At 52.4% G+C, this 18,523-nt stretch overlaps 1 protein-coding gene across 1 annotated transcript; it reads left to right on the plus strand.

Annotated features, from left to right (window-relative positions):
- The first annotated feature begins 1,338 nt into the window (after positions 1 to 1,338).
- Positions 1,339 to 18,323, plus strand: LOC107076281 (complement factor B-like). Its single transcript, XM_069197988.1, has 18 exons — positions 1,339 to 1,443; positions 2,715 to 2,903; positions 4,168 to 4,353; positions 4,476 to 4,649; positions 5,232 to 5,342; positions 6,493 to 6,629; positions 7,397 to 7,532; positions 9,786 to 9,917; positions 10,098 to 10,193; positions 10,825 to 10,962; positions 12,016 to 12,131; positions 12,807 to 12,951; positions 13,496 to 13,634; positions 14,801 to 14,877; positions 15,558 to 15,670; positions 16,656 to 16,785; positions 17,166 to 17,215; positions 18,063 to 18,323. Exons 1-18 carry the CDS (start codon positions 1,386 to 1,388, stop codon positions 18,237 to 18,239), a joined length of 2,304 nt encoding a protein of 767 aa, XP_069054089.1. The 5' UTR covers positions 1,339 to 1,385; the 3' UTR covers positions 18,240 to 18,323.
- Positions 18,324 to 18,523: the final 200 nt, after the last annotated feature.

The raw sequence follows: 18,523 nt of genomic DNA on the forward strand, positions 1-18,523 counted from the left end.
ACTAAACACACAGGAAGTGCCTGTAGCCTTTGTACTGCAACCACAAATACACTGATTACAGTGCTTCTACCTCCAAAGACACTGTCTCTACAGTGTGTCCAATAAGAGTCTGTACAGGAGTGTGTGTGTGTGTCTATACAGTGTGTCCAGTAAGAGTCTGTACAGGAGTGTGTGTGTCTATACAGTGTGTCCAATAAGAGTCTGTACAGGAGTGTGTGTGTTTCAATACAGTGTGTCCAGTAAGAGTCTGTACAGGTGTGTGTGTGTGTGTCTATACAGTGTGTCCAATAAGAGTCTGTACAGGAGTGTGTGTGTGTGTCTATACAGTGTGTCCAATAAGAGTCTGTACAGGAGTGTGTGTGTGTGTCTATACAGTGTGTCCAATAAGAGTCTGTACAGGAGAGTGTGTGTGTCTCTACAGTGTGTCCAGTAAGAGTCTGTACAGGAGTGTGTGTGTCTCTACAGTGTGTCCAATAAGAGTCTGTACAGGAGTGTGTGTGTGTGTCTATACAGTGTGTCCAATAAGAGTCTGTACAGAAGTGTGTGTGTGTGTCTATACAGTGTGTCCAGTAAGAGTCTGTACAGGTGTGTGTGTGTGTGTCTATACAGTGTGTCCAATAAGAGTCTGTACAGGAGTGTGTGTGTCTATACAGTGTGTCCAATAAGAGTCTGTACAGGAGTGTGTGTGTGTCTATACAGTGTGTCCAATAAGAGTCTGTACAGGAGTGTGTGTGTCTATACAGTGTGTCCAGTAAGAGTCTGTACAGGAGTGTGTGTGTCTATACAGTGTGTCCAATAAGAGTCTGTACAGGAGTGTGTCTATACAGTGTGTCCAGTAAGAGTCTGTACAGGAGTGTGTGTGTCTATACAGTGTGTCCAATAAGAGTCTGTACAGGTGTGTGTGTGTCTATACAGTGTGTCCAGTAAGAGTCTGTACAGGAGTGTGTGTGTGTCTATACAGTGTGTCCAATAAGAGTCTGTACAGGTGTGTGTGTGTGTATAGCTCTTAAACGCTGAAGACGACAGCCTTCGGCCCCAGATTCCTCCCGGTTCTGCCCGTCTCCCCTGATTCTGGGTGGGGCTCGGATCGCCCCCCCCGACCGCGATCTCTCGTCTGCTCTGAGGCCGTCAGAGCCGAGCCCCGCGGGCGACCGAGGAGCTGGGAGCTTCCGCCACTGGGATCGAGAAGGGAGCCCTCGGGAAAGGAGTGAGGGCGCCACCTCGTCAGTCCTGTAGGGATCGGAGGAGTTTGGATGAGGGTGAGGGGCCAGGCTGTGATCGATCGCCGTGTTTGATCAGCAGTTAAACAGTGACAGGGTTGTGATGGGGCGGCCTCTGTCCCTGTCCCCCTCGGTTCACTCTCCACCCTGCGCTGATCGGCGAAGATGGCTCTCGTGCTCTGGGGACTGGTGTGGGCCTCTGTCTCTCTCTGGGCCGCAGCGGGTAAGTTCTGAGTCACTTAAACCATCTGGAGCACAGAAATTATACCGGAGTGTCCAGTCAGTGTGTGTCTGTGTGTGTGTATGAACCCCTCTCTCTCTCAGTGCAATGTTCATGTACTGGAGTGTCCAGTCAGTGTGTGTGTGTATGAACCCCTCTCTCTCAGTGCAATGTTCATGTACTGGAGTGTCCAGTCAGTGTGTCTGTATGAACCCCTCTCTCTCTCAGTGCAGTGTTCATGTACTGGAGTGTCCAGTCAGTGTGTCTGTAGGAACCCCTCTCTCTCTCAGTGCAGTGTTCATGTACTGGAGTGTCCAGTCAGTGTGTGTGTATGAACCCCTCTCTCTCTCAGTGCAGTGTTCATGTACTGGAGTGTCCAGTCAGTGTGTGTGTATGAACTCCTCTCTCTCTCAGTGCAGTGTTCGTGTACTGGAGTGTCCAGTCAGTGTGTCTGTATGAACCCCTCTCTCTCTCAGTGCAGTGTTCATGTACTGGAGTGTCCAGTCAGTGTGTCTGTATGAACCCCTCTCTCTCTCAGTGCAGTGTTCATGTACTGGAGTGTCCAGTCAGTGTGTCTGTATGAACCCCTCTCTCTCTCAGTGCAGTGTTCATGTACTGGAGTGTCCAGTCAGTGTGTCTGTGTGAACCCCTCTCTCTCTCAGTGCAGTGTTCATGTACTGGAGTGTCCAGTCAGTGTGTGTGTATGAACCCCTCTCTCTCTCAGTGCAGTGTTCATGTACTGGAGTGTCCAGTCAGTGTGTCTGTGTGAACCCCTCTCTCTCTCAGTGCAGTGTTCATGTACTGGAGTGTCCAGTCAGTGTGTGTGTGTGAACCCCTCTCTCTCTCAGTGCAGTGTTCATGTACTGGAGTGTCCAGTCAGGGTGTGTGTATGAACCCCTCTCTCTCTCAGTGCAGTGTTCATGTACTGGAGTGTCCAGTCAGTGTGTCTGTATGAACCCCTCTCTCAGTGCAGTGTTCATGTACTGGAGTGTCCAGTCAGTGTGTGTGTGTGAACCCCTCTCTCTCTCTCTCAGTGCAGTGTTCATGTACTGGAGTGTCCAGTCAGGGTGTCTGTATGAACCCCTCTCTCTCTCAGTGCAGTGTTCATGTACTGGAGTGTCCAGTCAGTGTGTCTGTATGAACCCCCCTCTCTCTCTCAGTGCAGTGTTCATGTACTGGAGTGTCCAGTCAGTGTGTCTGTGTGAACCCCTCTCTCTCTCAGTGCAGTGTTCATGTCCTGGAGTGTCCAGTCAGGGTGTCTCTCTCTCTCTCAGGTAAGAGGTGTGCGGACGTGGACCTGTCTATATCCGGAGGAGAGTTCTCCCTGTCGAATGGAACCACTGTGGGCAGTGTGGTCAAGTACTCCTGCCCCACTAACTTCTACCCCTCCCCCCCGACGCGCCTCTGCAGGAGGGATGGGAACTGGTTCCCCAGACCCACGGCCTTCCCCGCGCGCTGCAAGAGTGAGTGGGTCCGGTAGCGGGACCGGGACTGCGGCGCCGGGAGACGGGGGGGGGCGGTTCTGCTCAGTTTTTTGTGGGGGGGGGCAGGGGTGGTGGAAAAAGCTCCTGTCACTCAATTTCAGCAAAGCCCCCCCCCGCCACCAGCAGTGAGTCAGTGGTGGTCAGTGATGAGTGAGTGGTGGTCAGTGATGAGTGAGGTGTTGGTCAGTGGTGGTCAGTGATGAGTGAGGTGTTGGTCAGTTGTGGTCAGTGATGAGTGAGGTGTTGGTCAGTGGTGGTCAGTGATGAGTGATGTGTTGGCTGGTGTTGGTCAGTGGTGGTCAGTGATGAGTGAGGTGTTGGTCAGTGGTGGTCAGTGATGAGTGAGGTGTTGGCTGGTGTTGGTCAGTGGTGGTCAGTGATGAGTGAGGTGTTGGTCAGTTGTGGTCAGTGATGAGTGAGGTGTTGGCTGGTGTTGGTCAGTGGTGGTCAGTGATGAGTGGTGGTCAGTGATGAGTGAGGTGTTGGTCAGTTGTGGTCAGTGATGAGTGAGGTGTTGGTCAGTGGTGGTCAGTGATGAGTGAGGTGTTGGTCAGTTGTGGTCAGTGATGAGTGAGGTGTTGGTCAGTGGTGGTCAGTGATGAGTGAGGTGTTGGTCAGTGATGAGTGAGGTGTTGGCTGGTGTTGGTCAGTGGTGGTCAGTGATGAGTGAGGTGTTGGTCAGTTGTGGTCAGTGATGAGTGAGTGGTGGTCAGTTGTGGTCAGTGATGAGTGAGGTGTTGGTCAGTGGTGGTCAGTGATGAGTGAGGTGTTGGTCAGTGGTGGTCAGTGATGAGTGAGGTGTTGGTCAGTGGTGGTCAGTGATGAGTGATGTGTTGGCTGGTGGTGGTCAGTGATGAGTGATGTGTTGGCTGGTGTTGGTCAGTGGTGGTCAGTGATGAGTGAGGTGTTGGTCAGTGGTGGTCAGTGATGAGTGAGGTGTTGGTCAGTTGTGGTCAGTGATGAGTGAGGTGTTGGCTGGTGTTGGTCAGTGGTGGTCAGTGATGAGTGGTGGTCAGTGATGAGTGAGGTGTTGGTCAGTTGTGGTCAGTGATGAGTGAGGTGTTGGTCAGTGGTGGTCAGTGATGAGTGAGGTGTTGGTCAGTTGTGGTCAGTGATGAGTGAGGTGTTGGTCAGTTGTGGTCAGTGGTGAGGTGTTGGCTGGTGTTGGTCAGTACTGAGGTGTGACCCATGCGTGTGGTGCTGGTAGTTCTGACACCCCCCTCTCCTCTCCCCTCTCTCCCAGTGGTGACCTGTCCCAACCCCTTGGTGATCCAGTATGGCTCCGTGTCTCCCACCCAGAGGCTCTACTACGTCAACAACGTGACGCACTACAGCTGCTACGGGGGGTACAAGCACATAGGCTCCGCCTCCCGCACCTGCCAGCCCAATGGGAAGTGGAGCGGGGCCACGCCCATCTGTGACAGCAGCTGTGAGTGACGCCTGCCCTGGGCCAATCAGCTCTCACTGCACAGGCAGCCCCTTCCTCTCAGCGTACTGGAGTGTCCAGTCAGTGTGTCTGTATTAACCCCTCTCTCTCTCGTATTCTCTTAGCTGGTAAGTGTCCAGACCCTGGTGTCCCCCCAGGTATGCAGCGGACAGGAAGTCGTTTTGGGATTGATGACAAGGTGACCTACCGCTGCGAGAGAGACCTCTACCTGCTGGGGTCCAACGAGCGAGTCTGTCTGGAGAGTGGAGAGTGGAGTGGGACTGAGCCCAGCTGCTACTGTGAGTGACAGAGTGGACAGGGACACACAGAGAGATAGACAGGCACTGTGTTATGAGAGTGGACAGGGATACAGAGGATCAGAAGAGTGGACAGGGACACAGAGAGACAGACAGTGTGACAGGAGAGTGGACAGGGACACAGAGAGACAGACAGTGTGACAGGAGAGTGGACAGGGACACAGAGGGTCAGGAGAGTGGACAGGCACACAGAGGGTCAGGAGAGTGGACAGGGACCCACAGAGAGGCATTCAGGGGGTCAGGAGAGTGGACAGGCACACAGAGGGTCAGGAGAGTGGACAGGCACACAGAGGGTCAGGAGAGTGGACAGGCACACAGAGGGTCAGCAGAGTGGACAGGGACCCACAGAGGGTCAGGAGAGTGGACAGGCACACAGAGGGTCAGGAGAGTGGACAGGGACACAGAGGGTCAGGAGAGTGGACAGGGACACAGAGGGTCAGGAGAGTGGACAGGCACACAGAGGGTCAGCAGAGTGGACAGGGACCCACAGAGAGAGAGAGAGACAGACAGACGGGCAGTGTGTCCCCACCTCCCGTCTCACTCCGCGCCCCTCTCCCCCCCCAGACAAGCACACCTACGACACACCTGCTGAGGCGGCCCAGGCCTTCACAGCCTCCCTGGGGAACGTGCTGGAGGTTTCTGGGAGCGAGCAGCAGCAGGGCGCAGGCCCATCCGGTGAGCAGATACAGGCCCCGCGACGTCCTGCGCGCGGGTCCGGCGAGTCCAACGCGCCCGGCTCACGGGCGCCAGCGTTCAGGGGCTCATTCAGCCATTTTCCAACACTTTTAAATCATCTTCATACACAGGTTATTACACCGGGAGAGAGACTCAGATTATGACACTGGGAGAGATACTCAGGTCATTACACTGGGAGAGATACTCAGGTTATTACACCGGGAGAGAGACTCAGATTATGACACTGGGAGAGATACTCAGGTTATTGCACTGGGAGAGATACTCAGGTCATTACACCGGGAGAGATACTCAGGTCATTACACTGGGAGAGATACTCAGGTTATTGCACTGGGAGAGATACTCAGGTCATTACACCGGGAGAGATACTCAGGTCATTACACCGGGAGAGATACTCAGGTTATTGCACTGGGAGAGATACTCAGGTCATTACACTGGGAGAGATACTCAGGTCATTACACTGGGAGAAAATACACAGATTATTACACTGGGAGAGATACTCAGGTTATTGCACTGGGAGAAAATACTCAGGTCATTACACCGGGAGAGATACTCAGGTCATTACACCGGGAGAGATACTCAGGTCATTACACCGGGAGAGATACTCAGGTCATTACACCGGGAGAGATACTCAGGTCATTACACCGGGAGAGATACTCAGGTCATTACACTGGGAGAGATACTCAGGTCATTACACTGGGAGAAAATACACAGATTATTACACCGGGAGAGATACTCAGGTTATTACACCGGGAGAGATACTCAGGTTATTACACCGGGAGAGATGCTCAGATTAGTACACACACAGACACACACACTCACACCTGGGCCACTGTTTCCAGAAGCCAGTTCACCTGCCAGCATGTCCCTGGAGGGTGGGACTGTCAAATAGAACGTCTGGAGTAAACCCACGCGAACGTCAGGGGAACGTGCAGACTCCACACAGACAGCCTCCCCCATCTCCAGAACTGACCCCAAACCCCAGAGCCTTGCGAGGCAGTGTCGGGAAGACGTTAGCTGTTTGCGTGAGGGCGCAGGACAAAAAACATAGCCGCGTAGCGAAGGGATTTCCGAAGAGTGGGTTCACCCCCATCGTCACCCCCTTCCCCTCCTCCTTCTCGATTTCCCCCAGAAAAGGACCTGGGGAGGAGGATCAGGATGATAAAGGGAGGAAAGCTGAACATCTACATCGCTCTGGACGCGTCTGACAGCGTGGGGAAAAAGGACTTTGAGGTTTCCAAGAACTGTATCGACACACTCATAGACAAGGTGAGACAGACACGCCTTGGGGAACAGAGTGACTGGCCCTGTCTCTGGGGTCTGTGTGAGGAGTGTCTCTGGGGTCTGTGTGAGGGTCTGGACTCCTCCCTCTGTGTGAGGAGTGTCTCTGGGGTCTGTGTGAGGGTCTGGACTCCTCCCTCTGTGTGAGGAGTGTCTCTGGGGTCTGTGTGAGGGTCTGGACTCCTCTCTCTGTGTGAGGAGTGTCTCTGGGGTCTGTGTGAGGGTCTGGACTCCTCCCTCTGTGTGAGGAGTGTCTCTGGGGTCTGTGTGAGGGTCTGGACTCCTCCCTCTGTGTGAGGAGTGTCTCTGGGGTCTGTGTGAGGGTCTGTGCTCCTCCCTCTGTGTGAGGAGTGTCTCTGGGGTCTGTGTGAGGGTCTGTGCTCCTCTCTCTGTGTGAGGAGTGTCTCTGGGGTCTGTGTGAGGGTCTGGACTCCTCCCTCTGTGTGAGGAGTGTCTCTGGGGTCTGTGTGAGGGTCTGTGCTCCTCTCTCTGTGTGAGGAGTGTCTCTGGGGTCTGTGTGAGGGTCTGTGCTCCTCTCTCTGTGTGAGGAGTGTCTCTGGGGTCTGTGTGAGGGTCTGGGCTCCTCTCTCTGTGTGAGGAGTGTCTCTGGGGTCTGTGTGAGGGTCTGGACTCCTCTCTCTGTGTGAGGAGTGTCTCTGGGGTCTGTGTGAGGGTCTGGACTCCTCTCTCTGTGTGAGGAGTGTCTCTGGGGTCTGTGTGAGGGTCTGTACTCATCTCTCTGTCTCTATCCCCAGATCAGTAACTTTGAAGTCACCCCAAATTACAACATCCTGTCTTTCGCCACTGATGTGAAGGAAATTGTAAATATCCTCGACGATCAAAATGATGTGGCCATTGTAAAGCACCAGTTGAAAACATTCCAATACAGCAGTGAGTGTCATAGTATATATTTTCTGAATTAATTATATTTATACCCCTGTTCAGTCTGGGGTCTACAGTAAAGTTAATACACCATCCCAGGCTGTGCTCTATGGTGAAATAGATATTAATTATGTTAATACACCAGGCCAGTTTGGGGTATACAGTAATGTCAGTGTTCAAGACCCTAATACGCCACCCTGGTCTGTAGTCTACAGTAAAGTCGGATGTTAATTATATTAATACATCAACCCAGGCTGTGGTCTACTGTAAAGTCATTGTTTAACTACAGTAAAATCAGGGTTAATGATGCGAACTACAGTAATGGGCTGGGATCTGCAGTAAAGTCACAGTTAATGATGTTAATACACAGCACAGTCTGGGGTCTGCAGTAAAAGCAGGGTTAATGATGTTAATACACAGCCCAGTCTGGGGTCTACAGTAAAATCAGAGTTAATGATGTTAATACATAGCCCAGTCTGGGGTCTACAGTAAAATCAGAGTTAATGATGTTAATACATAGCCCAGTCTGGGGTCTGCAGTAAAATCAGGGTTAATGATGTTAATACAACTCCCAGTCTGGAGCCTACAGTAAAATCAGGGTTAATGATGTTAATACACAGCCCAGTCTGGGGTCTATAGTAAAATCAGGGTTAATGATGTTAATACACAGCGCAGTCTGGGGTCTGCAGTAAAATCAGGGTTAATGATGTCAATACACAGCGCAGTCTGGGGTCTGCAGTAAAATCAGGGTTAATGATGTTAATACACAGCCCAGTCTGGGGTCTACAGTAAAATCAGGGTTAATGGTGTTAATACACAGCCCAGTCTGGGGTCTACAGTAAAATCAGAGTTAATGATGTTAATACACAGCCCAGTCTGGGGTCTGCAGTAAAATCAGGGTTAATGGTGTTAATACACAGCCCAGTCTGGGGTCTACAGTAAAATCAGAGTTAATGATGTTAATACATAGCCCAGTCTGGGGTCTACAGTAAAATCAGAGTTAATGATGTTAATACATAGCCCAGTCTGGGGCCTACAGTAAAGTCAGGGTTAATGATGTTAATACACAGCCCAGTCTGGGGTCTACAGTAAAATCAGGGTTAATGATGTTAATACATAGCCCAGTCTGGGGTCTGCAGTAAAATCAGGGTTAATGATGTTAATACAACTCCCAGTCTGGAGCCTACAGTAAAATCAGAGTTAATGATGTTAATACATAGCCCAGTCTGGGGTCTGCAGTAAAATCAGGGTTAATGATGTTAATACAACTCCCAGTCTGGAGCCTACAGTAAAATCAGGGTTAATGATGTTAATACACAGCCCAGTCTGGGGTCTGCAGTAAAATCAGGGTTAATGGTGTTAATACACAGCCCAGTCTGGGGTCTACAGTAAAATCAGAGTTAATGATGTTAATACATAGCCCAGTCTGGGGTCTACAGTAAAATCAGAGTTAATGATGTTAATACATAGCCCAGTCTGGGGCCTACAGTAAAGTCAGGGTTAATGATGTTAATACACAGCCCAGTCTGGGGTCTACAGTAAAATCAGGGTTAATGGTGTTAATACACAGCCCAGTCTGGGGTCTACAGTAAAATCAGAGTTAATGATGTTAATACACAGCCCAGTCTGGGGTCTGCAGTAAAATCAGGGTTAATGGTGTTAATACACAGCCCAGTCTGGGGTCTACAGTAAAATCAGAGTTAATGATGTTAATACATAGCCCAGTCTGGGGTCTACAGTAAAATCAGAGTTAATGATGTTAATACATAGCCCAGTCTGGGGCCTACAGTAAAGTCAGGGTTAATGATGTTAATACACAGCCCAGTCTGGGGTCTACAGTAAAATCAGGGTTAATGATGTTAATACATAGCCCAGTCTGGGGTCTGCAGTAAAATCAGGGTTAATGATGTTAATACAACTCCCAGTCTGGAGCCTACAGTAAAATCAGAGTTAATGATGTTAATACATAGCCCAGTCTGGGGTCTGCAGTAAAATCAGGGTTAATGATGTTAATACAACTCCCAGTCTGGAGCCTACAGTAAAATCAGAGTTAATGATGTTAATACACAGCGCAGTCTGGGGTCTACAGTAAAATCAGGGTTAATGGTGTTAATACACAGCCCAGTCTGGGGTCTACAGTAAAATCAGGGTTAATGATGTTAATACACAGCCCAGTCTGGGGTCTACAGTAAAATCAATGATGTTAATAGGTCAGATCAGTCCATGAAGTCAGTGATGTCAGGCATTTTCTTTGTGTTTCAGGTCATGGAGATGCGACCGGCACCAATATTAGAGAAGCCTTTAACAGCATCTACAACAAAATGAATTTCCTGAAAGCACAAGATGAGAAGAAATTTAAGGACATTCGACACGTCATCATCCTCTTCACCGACGGTAAACTCTACATCCTCCTCCTCGTGAACAGGACATTCATTAATTGAGCGCGGGATGGATCGATTGACATGGTATCGGTCAATAGCTCGGGCCTCAGGTGTTGTCTTTGGACGGGGGGGTGTGGGCGGGCCCCGCCGTGGTGCTCCGGGGTCACCTCTCCGGGTGTCTCTCCCTCGCCAGGCAGGGCCAACATGGGTGGGAATCCAGTGGAGGTGGTGAGGAAGATCAAGGAACTGGTCTACGCCCTCCGAGAGGAGAACAAGGAGGACTATCTGGGTGAGAGAGACACGTCACGGGAAGAGGCCAGGCTGGCGGCGACCTCTAACCCCCGACTGAAGACTCCACATCCCGGAGCCCCAGAAGGACTGAGCTCTGCTCTCAGGGCCTGTGACCTTTAACCCCTGACTGAAGACCCCCCCCCCCCCCCCCCAGAGCCCCTGAAGGACTAGGGGTCTCAGGGCCTGTGACCTTTAACCCCTGACTGAAGACCCCCCGGAGCCCCAGAAGGACTGAGCTCTGCTCTCAAGGCCTGTGACCTTTAACCCCTGACTGAGGACCCCCAGAGCCCCTGAAGGACTGGGGGTCTCAGGGCCTGTAACCTTTAACCCCTGACTGAGGACCCCCAGAGCCCCTGAAGGACTGGGGGTCTCAGAGACTGAACTGAGCCAGTTACTGTCTTCATGAGCCCAGAGTCACAGTGACCTTTAACCCCTGACTGAAGACCCCCCCCCCCCCCCAGAGCCCCTGAAGGACTGGAGTTCTCAGGGCCTGTGACCTTTAACCCCTGACTGAGGACCCCCAGAGCCCCTGAAGGACTGGGGGTCTCAGAGACTGAACTGAGCCAGTTACTGTCCTCATGAGCCCAGAGCCACAGTGACCTTTAACCCCTCTCTCTCTCTTCACTCAGATATGTATGTGTTCGGCGTGGGAAGCGAGATTGAGCCAGATGAGATTAACGATCTGGTGTCACACAAGCCAAGAGAGAAGCATTTCTTTGTGATGCAGGATGTGACCAACCTAGACAAGTTGTTTGATGACATCATAGGTATGGGACTCACCAGCGAGCTCTTCGTTAGGCGTCCAATCATGTATTACTCTGCGGCGCAGGTGCTGTCTGTGTGGAGTTTGCGTGTTCGCCCCGTCTCTGCAGGAGTTTCCTCTTGGAGCTCAATTTAAAGAAGTCCAAACAGCATTGGGTGAATTGCCTTCTGGGTAAATTGGTCCGAGTTTGTGTGAGTGTGTGTGTGTGTCCTGTGGTGGACTGGTGTCCTGTCCAGGGTGTGTGAGTGTGTGTGTGTCCTGTGATGGACTGGTGTCCTGTCCAGGGTGTGTGAGTGTGTGTGTCCTGTGATGGACTGGTGTCCTGTCCAGGGTGTGTGAGTGTGTGTGTCCTGTGATGGACTGGTGTCCTGTCCAGGGTGTGTGTGTGTGTGTGTGTGTGTGTGTGTGTGTGTGTCCTGTGATGGACTGGTGTCCTGTCCAGGGTGTGTGAGTGTGTGTGTGTCCTGTGATGGACTGGTGTCCTGTCCAGGGTGTGTGTGTGTGTCCTGTGATGGACTGGTGTCCTGTCCAGGGTGTGTGTGTGTGTCCTGTGATGGACTGGTGTCCTGTCCAGGGTGTGTGTGTGTGTGTGTGTGTCCTGTGATGGACTGGTGTCCTGTCCAGGGTGTGTGTGTGTGTCCTGTGATGGACTGGTGTCCTGTCCAGGGTGTGTGAGTGTGTGTGTGTGTCCTGTGATGGACTGGTGTCCTGTCCAGGGTGTGTGTGTGTGTGTGTGTGTGTGTGTGTGTGTGTGTCCTGTGATGGACTGGTGTCCTGTCCAGGGTGTGTGAGTGTGTGTGTGTGTCCTGTGATGGACTGCTGTCCTGTCCAGGGTGAGTGAGTGTGTGTGTCCTGTGATGGACTGGTGTCCTGTCCAGGGTGTGTGAGTGTGTGTGTGGTCCCCACCTCCTCCGCGATCCTGAGTTGGAAGAACCGGTCTGGAAACAGACACAGTTTTCATCCACTGTTGAATATGAGTGTCTGTGTTTTGGACGGGAGAGCCGCGTGTCTCGGGCAGAAGAGACGGTCTCCAGCTCCATTCTCTCCTCCTGTGTAGATGAGGGTGAAAATGTGGGCTTGTGTGGGCTGTACAGGACCTACAAGGATGAGGCCATGGACACCACGAAGACCAAGAGACAGAACTATCCCTGGCTGGTGACCATCAAGATCACTGTGAGTAGAGCCAGCTCAGAGCCCCAGCTGGACAGACCACAGCCACACACACGCACACGCACACGCACACGCACACGCACACACTTACACACTCACACACTTACACACACACTCACACACTTACACACACACACGCACACTTACACACACACGCACACACGCACTTACACTTGCACACGCACACGCACACGCACACACACTTACACAGACACACACACAGACACACTCACACAGACACACACGCACACTCACACAGACACACACGCACACTTACACAGACACACACTTACACAGACACACACTTACACAGACACACACTCACACACTCACGCACACTTACACAGACACACACGCACACTTACACACACACACTCACGCACACTTACACAGACACACACTCGCACACGCACACACTCGCACACTCGCACACTCACACTTACAGAGACACACACTCACACACTCACACAGACACACACACTCACTCACACACACTCTCTCACACACACTCACTCACACACACTCTCTCACACACACGCGCACACGCCCACTCACACACACACTCTCTCGCACACATACACACACACACTCTCTCACACACACACACACACACTCTCTCTGGAGCTGACCGTGGCTGTGGGGCGATAAACCCCTCCCTCTCCCCCCCCCCCACCGCAGCGCAGTCCCACCTCCGAGTCCTGCCTGGGCTCGCTGCTCAGTTCGCGCTTCGTGCTGACTGCCGCCCACTGCTTCAAGCCCGACGACGAGATGCACCAGGTCAAGGTCCTCGTCGACGACAGCGTGGAGACGTCCAACAAGATGGGTGAGAATCGCCCTCTCGCCGAAGACACTTCTGTACACAGAGGGGGGCGGGGGTGGGGAACAAGCTGCCCAGCCCTGTGGTTGAAGCCGATACCCTGGCTTCTCTCCAGACACAGCTGGGTGAGCTCCTCCAGTCAGGACAGGAGGCTCTTCTGTACACAGAGGGGGGTGGGGGTGGGGAACAGGCTGCCCAGCCCTGTGGTTGAAGCCGATACCCCGGCTTCTCTCCAGACACAGCTGGGTGAGCTCCTCCAGTCAGGACAGGAGGCTCTTCTGTACACAGAGGGGGGTGGGGGTGAGGAACAAGCTGCCCAGCCCTGTTGATTAACTATTAACCGCCAAATTGGCCGAAGTTTGTCATCTTTCTGATGTTGGGATGTTATGTCAGGGTATTGATTATATCATCCAGGGTTTCATTCGTAGAAAGAAGCCAGGTTATCGGTCTGCGTTAACTGTACGGTTTCGAAACAACATGGCCGGATGTTGATCTCTTTTTCCTTCCAAGGCAATTTCTCATCGCCAGCCCTTCTCTCTGCCTCTTTCAGAGAAGGAAATAAAGAGTCTACACATTCACCCTGATTATAACATCGGGCTGAAGAAGGACGAGGGGATCCCAGAGTTCTATGACTATGACGTTGCTCTGATTGAACTGGAGAAAGACGTGATAATGTCAAGACAAGCCAGGTGACCATGAGTAACACGGTCTCTCTGGGGTCTGTGTGAAGGTCTGGACTCCTCTCTCTGTGTGAGGAGTGTCTCTGGGGTCTGTGTGAGGGTCTGTACTCCTCTCTCTGTGTGAGGAGTGTCTCTGGGGTCTGTGTGAGGGTCTGGACTGCTCTCTCTGTGTGAGGAGTGTCTCTGGGGTCTGTGTGAGGGTCTGGACTCCTCTCTCTGTGTGAGGAGTGTCTCTGGGGTCCGTGTGAGGGTCTGGACTCCTCTCTCTGTGTGAGGAGTGTCTCTGGGGTCTGTGTGAGGGTCTGGACTCCTCTCTCTGTGTGAGGAGTGTCTCTGGGGTCTGTGTGAGGGTCTGGACTCCTCTCTCTGTGTGAGGAGTGCCTCTGGGGTCTGTGTGAGGGTCTGGACTCCTCTCTCTGTGTGAGGAGTGCCTCTGGGGTCTGTGTGAGGGTCTGGACTCCTCTCTCTGTGTGAGGAGTGTCTCTGGGGTCTGTGTGAGGGTCTGTACTCCTCTCTCTGTGTGAGGAGTGTCTCTGGGGTCTGTGTGAGGGTCTGGACTCCTCTCTCTGTGTGAGGAGTGCCTCTGGGGTCTGTGTGAGGGTCTGGACTCCTCTCTCTGTGTGAGGAGTGCCTCTGGGGTCTGTGTGAGGGTCTGGACTCCTCTCTCTGTGTGAGGAGTGTCTCTGGGGTCTGTGTGAGGGTCTGGACTCCTCTCTCTGTGTGAGGAGTGTCTCTGGGGTCTGTGTGAGGGTCTGGACTCCTCTCTCTGTGTGAGGAGTGCCTCTGGGGTCTGTGTGAGGGTCTGGACTCCTCTCTCTGTGTGAGGAGTGTCTCTGGGGTCCGTGTGAGGGTCTGGACTCCTCTCTCTGTGTGAAGGGTGTCTCTGGGGTCTGTGTGAGGGTCTGGACTCCTCTCTCTGTGTGAGGAGTGTCTCTGGGGTCTGTGTGAAGGTCTGGACTCCTCTCTCTGTGTGAGGAGTGTCCCTGGGGTCTGTGTGAGGGTCTGGACTCCTCTCTCTGTGTGAGGAGTGTCCCTGGGGTCTGTGTGAGGGTCTGGACTCCTCTCTCTGTGTGAGGAGTGTCCCTGGGGTCTGTGTGAGGGTCTGGACTCCTCTCTCTGTGTGAGGAGTGTCCCTGGGGTCTGTGTGAGGGTCTGTACTCATCTTTCTCTCTCAGGCCCATCTGTATCCCATGTACCAAAGGTGCCAGTCGAGCTCTGAGGTTGTTTGGTAAGGTGACTTGCGCTGATCATGGTGAGTTTGAGTTTTTTTCTTATCTTTCTCTTTCTTTGATTATTTTCATCGCCGTGTGTTTAAGTGTTTTGAGATCATCCAGGGGATCCTCCTCCAGTCAGGACAGGAGGCTCTACTGTACACAGAGGGGTGTGGGGGTGGGGAACAAACTGCGCATTCATGTTGTTGAAGCTCAGGACTGAAGATGCTTGATGGCTTTTGCTCGTGATTCTGGCAGGTGTGGGAACTCTGGGACTAGATTTCTGAATTTCGGGAAGAACGTTTCTCTAATCCCAGAGTATCTGTCCCAGTGCAGTAGGAAGTGCACCTCTGTCTCTATTTCTCCCCGCTGGCAGTGGGAGCACAGCCTGTCCTCTCTGGGCAGCCAGGTCTGCCTGTGTCCAGTGTGTGTGTCCAGGCTGTGGTCACTGAGCCTGTCCTCTCTGGACAACCAGGTCTGCCTGTGTCCAGTGTCTGTGTCCAGGCTGTGGTCACTGAGCCTGTCCTCTCTGGACAACCAGGTCTGCCTGTGTCCAGTGTCTGTGTCCAGGCTGTGGTCACTGAGCCTGTCCTCTCTGGACAGCCAGGTCGGCCTGTGTCCAGTGTGTGTACTGTAGACAGACGGAGCAGTGTTGGGAGACAGGCTCACTCTCTCTCTCCTGTCTCTGACTGCTCTCTCCTCTCTGTGCTCTGCTGTCCAGAGGCGATGTTGCTGGACAAGGATGAGGTGTCGGCCAACTTCATGAGCCCTGAGAGTCAGGGAGACAGAGATGAAATTCTCTCCAGGAACGTCATCATCAAGCTGGGAGGCAAGGTCAGAGTGTGTGTGTGTGTGTGTGTGTGTGTGTGTGTGTGTGTGTGTGTGTGTGTGTGTGTGTGTGTGTGTGTGTGAGAGACTGCATTGTCAGACACAGTGTGGGCTCTGCCAGTTGTGATGATGATGTTGCTGTGTCAGTTGTGGTGTTGGTGTTGTGTTGACGCTGTGTCAGTTGTGTTGGTGTTGTGTTGACGCTGTGTTGAGGTGTCAGCTGTGTTGCTGTTGTGTTGATGCTGTGTCAGCTGTGTTGGTGTTGTGTTGACGCTGTGTCAGTTGTGTGGGTGTTGTGAAGATGCTGTATTGCAGTGTCAGCTGTGTTGGTGTTGTGTTGACACTGTCAGTTGTGTGGGTGTTGTGAAGATGCTGTGTTGGTGTCGTGTTGACGCTGTGTCAGTTGTGTTGGTGTTGTGTTGACTCTGTGTCAGTTGTGTTGGTGTTGTGAAGATGCTGTGTTGCGGTGTCAGCTGTGTTGGTGTTGTGTTGACACTGTCAGTTGTGTTGGTGTTGTGAAGATGCAGTGTTAGTTGTGTTGGTGTCGTGTTGACTCTGTGTCAGTTGTGTTGGTGTTCTGAAGATGCTGTGTTGGGGTGTCAGCTGTGTTGGTGTTGTGTTGACGCTGTGTCAGTTGTGTTGGTGTCATGTTGACGCTGTGTTGTGGTGTCAACTGTGTTGGTGTTGTGAAGATGCTGTATTGCAGTGTCAGCTGTGTTGGTGTTGTGTTGACACTGTCAGTTGTGTTGGTGTTGTGAAGATGCTGTGTTGGTGTCGTGTTGACGCTGTGTCAGTTGTGTTGGTGTTGTGTTGACGCTCTGTTGTGGTGTCAGCTGTGTTGGTGTTGTGAAGATGCTGTATTGCAGTGTCAGTTGTGTTGGTGTTGTGTTGACACTGTCAGTTGTGTTGGTGTTGTGAAGATGCTGTGTTGGTGTCGTGTTGACGCCGTGTCAGTTGTGTTGGTGTTGTGTTGACGCTGTGGTCTGCGCAGAGAGACAGCTGTGTCAGAGACGCCCTGCAGGCTGAAGGGATCACAGCGACGGACCCCTACAAGGTTGTGACAGAGCGATTCCTCTGTACCGGTGGGACAGAACCGACCCGCGACGACATGACTTGCAAAGGTATGACATCATCACATGGATCGGGGTGGGAAAGGTATGACATCATCACATGGATCAAGGTGGGGGGGAGGGTGGGAAAGGTATGACATCATCACATGGATCAGGGTGGGTGGGAAAGGTATGACATCATCACATGGATCAGTGGGGGGGCAAAGGTATGGCATCATCACATGGATGGGGGGGCCAAGGTATGACATCATCCCATGAATCGGGGGGGTTGGAGGCTGGAAAGGTATGACATCATCACATCAGGAGGGGGACCAAAGGTGTGACATCACTTTGATCTGGAGCTCCAGTGTCTGTTGTACCGTATTCTCTCCTGTGTTCATCCTCCAAGTCCTCTCCAGCTCTGTCACCTGTCTCTCTCCCTCCCTCTGCAGGGGACTCAGGAGGAGCTGTGTTCATGTCGAGAAAGAGCCGTCTCTTCCAGGTCAGAGGGCAAACCAGTGTGTCTCTCTCTGTGCAGTGTTCATGTACTGGAGTGTCCAGTCAGTGTGTGTGTATGAACCCCTCTCTCTCTCAGTGCAGTGTTCATGTACTGGAGTGTCCAGTCAGTGTGTCTGTATGAACCCCCCTCTCTCTCAGTGCAGTGTTCATGTACTGGAGTGTCCAGTCAGTGTGTCTGTATGAACCCCCCTCTCTCTCAGTGCAGTGTTCATGTACTGGAGTGTCCAGTCAGTGTGTGTCTGTATGAACCCCTCTCTCTCTCAGTGCAGTGTTCATGTACTGGAGTGTCCAGTCAGTGTGTCTGTATGAACCCCTCTCTCTCTCAGTGCAGTGTTCATGTACTGGAGTGTCCAGTCAGTGTGTGTGTATGAACCCCTCTCTCTCTCAGTGCAGTGTTCATGTACTGGAGTGTCCAGTCAGTGTGTGTGTATGAACCCCTCTCTCTCTCAGTGCAGTGTTCATGTACTGGAGTGTCCAGTCAGTGTGTGTGTATGAACCCCTCTCTCTCTCAGTGCAGTGTTCATGTACTGGAGTGTCCAGTCAGGGTGTCTGTATGAACCCCTCTCTCTCTCAGTGCAGTGTTCATGTACTGGAGTGTCCAGTCAGTGTGTCTGTATGAACCCCTCTCTCTCTCAGTGCAGTGTTCATGTACTGGAGTGTCCAGTCAGTGTGTCTGTATGAACCCCTCTCTCTCTCAGTGCAGTGTTCATGTACTGGAGTGTCCAGTCAGTGTGTCTGTATGAACCCCTCTCTCTCTCAGTGCAGTGTTCATGTACTGGAGTGTCCAGTCAGTGTGTGTGTGTATTAACCCCTCTCTCGGTGTCTCTAAGGTGGGGGTGATCAGCTGGGGAAACACAAACCTGTGTCCCACGTCTCACTCTCGTGAGGAAGCCACATCCACCTCCAGGGACTATCACATCAGCCTGTTCAAGGTGCAGGACTTCCTCAAGAAACACCTGGCCAAGGACGCAGCGGACCTCCCGGGGCGCCTGGAGTTCATCGACTGAGAGAGAGAGAGAGGGAGAGAGACCTCCAGTATGTGAGATTCCCCTGGCTCGGCTCTCTTGAGACCAATAAACCCCTTCACTTCAGCTGCTGAGCTCTAGAGCGTGTGTGTTTTTATCAGACCCGATAGGATCACACCCAGACGCAGGAGATACAGGTACACACACAGCGTGGGGCTGTAGGGACATCCTGGGGGGACCCCGACTGTAGAGACTCCTCCTGCACTGGGACCCCGACTGTAGAGACTCACCCCGCACTGGGACCCCGACTGTAGAGACTCATCCCA

This window comes from Lepisosteus oculatus, chromosome 14 (genome assembly GCF_040954835.1).
Source record: "Lepisosteus oculatus isolate fLepOcu1 chromosome 14, fLepOcu1.hap2, whole genome shotgun sequence".
In the NCBI taxonomy this organism is placed as follows: Eukaryota; Metazoa; Chordata; class Actinopteri; order Semionotiformes; family Lepisosteidae; genus Lepisosteus; species Lepisosteus oculatus.